Source organism: Cynara cardunculus (genome assembly GCF_001531365.2).
Source record: "Cynara cardunculus var. scolymus isolate 2C chromosome LG 7, CcrdV1, whole genome shotgun sequence".
Lineage (NCBI taxonomy): Eukaryota > Viridiplantae > Streptophyta > Magnoliopsida > Asterales > Asteraceae > Cynara > Cynara cardunculus.
In genome coordinates, this window is record NC_037534.1 from 7,072,350 (window position 1) to 7,078,504 (window position 6,155).

Sequence of the window (6,155 nt, forward strand, 5' to 3'; positions counted from 1 at the left end):
CTAACAAATACAAACAAACAAAGTAGAATGGTATTGGATAGAGGATGAACCACACATGAATCGTACTCCCTAACGTAATCGTGATCATGTTACCAGAAAAGGTCAAAACAGTACATGATGAATGAAGAACTGACATTCACAAAATGATCTATAAGACGAACGTGTAAGCTAACTAATGAGAAAATAAAGATCATCAACAGAATTTAGCCATAACTGATCCGGTTCGAGTGATGACCTACAGATTTGGGGTTCACTTTGTTTCGGTTTCAGCTCCTTTTGACATTGATCTTGTTATCATTTTCAACGATGTGGAAGTAAATGAAAACATATACCCAACAAGGTTATCTAAAAAGGGAGTAACATTATGGAGCCCTAACGATCAATACTTGAAAAAGCTAATTCTTTATGAATCATAGGGCAAAACGATCATTTAAATGCGATTACATATAGGAGAAGTTTCTTGGCCTACAACGGCAGCATCAATAACAAGCAGAATGAACTTTAACAAGGGTATAATATAGAGAGAGAAATTTAAAATATATGCTGGCTCTTTTATGTTCTGCTGTACGAATATTATTCATCAGTAACTTAAAATTGCATTTAACAAGAACCAACTATTTATATATTCTCTTGTGTACTTTTTATTTGGGGCTCAATGCAGTGTTGTTAGGACCCAGGAAAAGTCAAACTCTAAGATCCTCTCACATGGTGGTTCTCCGTTTGCAAAACTGTAGACACTTTAAGAACTCAAAGACATGAAGTGTAAGGTGGGTTAAGTTTTGCGTGGCTCAAAGCACATAGTAAGGCATAAAAAGGATAAAAGTTTTTGATCCATCCTGAATCCATAACCAGTTGTTAAAAAGAACCATTAGGCAAAACCAAACCAGCAGTAAGCAATTTCTACAAACTTAAATGGGACAAAACTGGAGAGAGAGAGTGTGTGTGTGTGAGAGAGAGAGAGAGAGTGTGTGTGTGTGTGTGTGTGTTTTGGGGTTATACTTTTCTTGCATGGCTGGAGGGCTCAAAGAAATAGAATAAAAGAACAACAGAATGAGAGAGGTTTCCAGCTTTAAGGCGTAAATGAAGGAAGAAAAAGAAGAAATTTTTTGTAGCAAATTCAAACCATGAGACACAGAGACAAATTATTGAAATAAATAAACCAAATAAATTATTTTTTTATTAAAGAACAAACAAAGAAAACACCAAAAAAACAATATGGACAGAACTCCTAGGAGTTGTCTGCTACTTAAATGCCCATTACCCCTATGCTAATCAAGAAATTTTTAGAACAAGAGTATAATATTGGACCTTAAATTCAACTTTGCATCGAAATGTGTACCAGAAATAAAATGAGAAAAGCAAAATCACAACCTTCAAATTTCGAGTAAATTGTAGGGTGAGACATAGGTAGCCGAAAAGTAACATTGATTAACAAGTCCAATTTGTGTGTAGAAGTTATTACTTGATGATTGATGAGTGGTTAATCTCTTGAAATTTGATGGAAGAATTGCGTACTGGTCATGTAATCGTTGCCACCAAGAGATGGATATAGAGAATGGCCGATAAAAGTTGCAGCCGCCGTCGAATTACCAGGGGACGCGGTGGTGAGATTTAGCTGCGGGATACCAGCACTGCCACCGGAAGAGGTGTCGCCACCCATGTATTGACCTTCAGGCCCTTGATCATAGAGAATTCCCTTGAACATATGTCCACCTATGTTCACCGCGGCTTGATATGCGAATTGGTCTTCGGTTTCATCAATCGAACTCACCCTTACGCATCTGAAGTTTGCGGGTGTGGTCACTTCTGAGGGGAAATTCCCTACCTCTAACCCTAGTTACACAACACACAAACAGTCATTAACAGAAGTTCAATTTATCAAGAACATTTAGATTTTAGAGTTAGGGTACATAGTGATTATATTAAATACGAGTATTTTATGCACGTTTATTGCTATTCTATTAAAAAATCGTTTGGTACTAAAAATAATATAAAGTCTTAATCATCGTTGTCAAGCATTCCCTCACGAGAAGGCAATTAGAAGTTTGATTAGCGAAGAACTTGATATATAATTCGTATTTATATTCATGTTCATTTAATGATGTTTTTGCTGGATTACATAATAATATTGCAATAATTACTCAAACAAATATGTAAGTTACAGAAGTAATACACAAGAATATTATTGGCTCCTCATGAAATTATAATTGTATACAAGATCTGAGTCAAATTTTGTTCATCAAAATAATAGAAGAAGATCGAATGCACCCACAAAACCATATATATATATATATATACCATATGTATATACCATATGTATTGTAATGTTTCCAAATGAAGCAGTTAGGTTTCTTGATTATTATAGACAAATTTTAAAGGAATTTGGAAATAATCATTTAGGAAAAAGTAATTAATTTAATTGAAAATAAAAAAATAAAAAAAAGTAAATCTAAGAATCTTGGATTTTGTATGAAAAATGGTAGCAGCTGAGGTAAACAATTTATGTACCTGAGGAGGAGTTGTAAGCGATAGCATTGGGATGAACCATATTAGGGTTATCATGATCTTGGGAGGATCTTGTTCTTTTGGTGGTTGGATGAGGACGACGGCGACTCTGATCTTGTTGTGTGGCGGAGATATATTGTTGCCTCTCCCGGCGTTTGGCGGCCGGAACCCATGTGCTTTTCACGTGCGTTTGGCACTGGAACCCTCTGCTCTTGCAACAAGTCCTACACCTCATATGAGGACAGTCTTTCTTGGCCTGGTTCCCACAGTCCTGGCAGCTCACCCCACCACCACCACTGCCGCCGCCGCTGACACCATGCCCCATCATCACAAAAGCCGCAGATCCCCAGGTGGATTCATCTGAGAAATTTATGAGCCTGCCATCACCACCACCACCGCCCATAGCAACAGCTCCTCCAGTTAACAGATTATGAACACCATCAGCGTGGGGTTGCTGCCATAGTTCGAAATCTTTGGTGGTTGTAGTGGCGGTGGTGGTGGGACGGTCATGGGTGTTCCTTGTTGTGCTGTACAAAAACCAGCTGCTGGATTCAGTAGGATTAGAATTGGAAGTGGGATTTGAAGGGAGGTTTGTGTTAGGGTCTTGTTGGCTATGGTAAGTTGCAGATCCTAATGAGAAGAAGCCAGCCATAGCTTCTGCAGCACCTTTAAGCTTATGTGACAAGTACTGCTACTACAACACCCCAATTGTGACTCACAATAATCCATAGCAAAAGAAAATCCAACCTAAACTTTATTTATGTCCTCCCTCCTAGCCCTATTTCTAGATAGCTTAATTATTAAAGAGAAATAACAAAAACAGATAAAAATATATAAAAGTTGGTGACTTTTCTTCTGGGTTTCAATTCAAATCAGATATCTATGAGCACTCAATTCTGAATTCTGGTTTGAAGATGAGAGAAAGAAAGAAAGAAAGAATACGCCTTCATTCAATTCTGTGGTTGTACGTGAGCATTAAAGAAACCAAAAATTTACAGGTCTGCCACGCCGCCATAGCCATTAAAGCAACTTAACCCCTCCTTTCTCTGCTCCTGTTACGCTGTTTCTTCCTTTAATTCTTTCATTGATAGGCGCTACTTATTTTGGGGGATCTCATCACTTTCTCTCCCCCCTCTCTCTCTCTCTCTCTCTCTCTCTAGATATCTCTATCAGAGTGGGAGAAATATGAAGGCATGAATGGAATGAATTACATATAGGTCCTTCAAACTAGCACCCAAATTTCAAGTTTGTCCATTAAGTCAAGTTGTGTACAATACAATTGTCCCAGAATGAACTACTTTTGTTTCTCTTTTTCTTTTATGGATAAAATAGAAAACCTTCGAATGTTTTCATCACAAATTTTAACATCTTTCCTTTTAAAAGAATATATATTTATAAAATTGCTTTGATGTAAAACTTATTAATGGGAGTTTGATGATCAATTAACTTTTTCCATATTTAATTACCTAACAAAAATTATGTACATACATATATAGTTAGAGAACCACCATTCATTTTAATATATGAAACATAATTTTATTCTGATACAATTAATTTTGTAAAAGACAAATTTTATTGAGAATGATTTAGAACGATTTTCTTGTAGCAAAGGAAAATCGATTGATAAACACAAGTTGAAGAAAAAAGGCATACTAATCCTTACGTAATTAGCTATTTGAAATAGAGGACAATAGCTGCTAAATGATGTTAATTGATAGACTACCTGATTAATTAGCTAGTACAAGTAATACGTCTGAAGTCTAAATGTGCGGCTTGAAGCAGAGATTTTTAGAACCCAATGTTTGCATCAACTTGGCTCCCTTCGATCAATTCGATCTTTTCATATTAAAGAGTAAAACTTAATTATATATGTACACATATATACATTTATATGTGTAACTCAAGAGGTATTCCAATAAAGATAGTTTGAAGCTCATTGTTAGAAATCATTTTTGACTTCCTATGATTGCCAAGGGTCTATTTGTTTAGTACTTTGTTTGGTATTTCAACTTAGTTATATTTTTATTCATGAACGAGTTATAAAAAAAAGTCTTATACAATAAATTTTCAATATAAAAAAAACTTGAGTATGTAAAGAGCTTTATTATCTTGTCAATTAATACTCAAGGGCTGTTTGACAATTGCTGAATGGTTTGGTGCAGAATGATTAACTGGTTCTCATGATATAGTGCAAAATGAAATATAATTGTTTGGTAATTGTGTACAATGAAATTAGGGCTCTTAATGGTTAAAGAAGATCCATGATACAAAATCATTCAAAGGGTTTTAGAATCATTAAGAGACAGACTTTTTTTTGCCAAACAAGGTTCACCTCTTAACGATTCAAAAGTTGCCTCTTAATAGAACTATTAAGAGGTAAACAAACAACATCTGACACATATAAAAATTACTATTAATTTTGATGGACTTTTTTTTATCGTCATGTTATAAGATATATGAAACTTATCCCAAAAAAGGTTACTCGAATTGAAATACTAACTATTATAAGTTATTTATATTTTTGGAAGGGAATTAATAGAATAGAGAGGTTTGACATTTCTTTCTTTTGCGTGTGGGGTTACATGAACCAATATATCTTAGTTAAATTAAAACTCATTGGATTAATAACCATAATTAAGTTATACTTTATCTAGTCTTAGATTTGAGACAACATCATATAGATGTGAGGACAAAAAAAAGAGTTAAAAACCTTAAAATTTGTTCTAATCCATAGATTAGTTAAAATCAAAGGTCATTAAAGAAAATAAGCATATTTGTAATAAAATGGTTAAATAAGGGTATTTTTGTCGAAAATAAAAGCAGATTGAAGGGTAGTATGGCTCACCAAGTCAATCCAATATGCAGATTTGGATTGAAGTGTATCATCGGCCACCCTCGCTGGCACCCTACAACTCTAACTCCGACGCCAACCACCACTTGCCCCATTTGCATCTCGATTGCATATGAAGATCATCATCCCTCCTTCCCCTTGAAAAACCGTCGGCACTGCCTCCCCCTTCCGCATCGGACCCACAAATTGTATATGGGATGGAGGTGTTCTTCGAACCTAGAATCAAACCAATCGAAACCTCAATCTCCATCTCATCGGCGGTTGTCTCTCTTTCTCTCTTTATGTTTTTTTTTTTGCTTCCGTCCTCCAAAACTCAGACTTGTCGTCGTTTTAGTCCAGGTTGCTAGCGTTTTGTTCCAGGTTTGCCAACGATCGTCTCTCTCTGGTATCTGTTGCCCTCGTCCTCTAGCTTAGATCTGGCTCTCTTTCAAGAACCATCAAGCTCCAGACCTAGCTTTTTGTCATGACCACAAGCTATAGATCCCTCCCTCTATCAAGATCTCTATTTTTGCCTAAATTTTATATTTAGGGTGTAATTGAAGTTCTTAATTCTATGATTTGTTTTAGATTTCATGGAGTGAAATAATATATAGACGAACATTGTATTTGATTTCATGAGGTGAAATAACATACTGACGGAAATTATGCTTGATTTCATAAGGTGAAATAACATATAGACGGAAATTGTGTTTGATTTCATGAGGTGAAATAGATTATAAATGAAAATTGTGTTTGATTCATATGGTGAAATAACATGTAGACATAAATTATGTTTGATTTCATGAGATGAAATAGATTA

At 35.3% G+C, this 6,155-nt stretch overlaps 1 protein-coding gene across 1 annotated transcript; it reads right to left on the reverse strand.

Moving 5' to 3' along the window:
• Positions 1-1,203: 1,203 nt before the first annotated feature.
• On the reverse strand, positions 1,204-3,544 carry LOC112515827 (protein SHI RELATED SEQUENCE 1-like). The gene is made up of 2 exons (XM_025122765.1): positions 2,509-3,544; positions 1,204-1,833 (listed from the first exon to the last, which is right to left on the reverse strand). Exons 1-2 carry the CDS (start codon positions 3,155-3,157, stop codon positions 1,481-1,483), a joined length of 1,002 nt encoding a protein of 333 aa, XP_024978533.1. The 5' UTR covers positions 3,158-3,544; the 3' UTR covers positions 1,204-1,480.
• Positions 3,545-6,155: the final 2,611 nt, after the last annotated feature.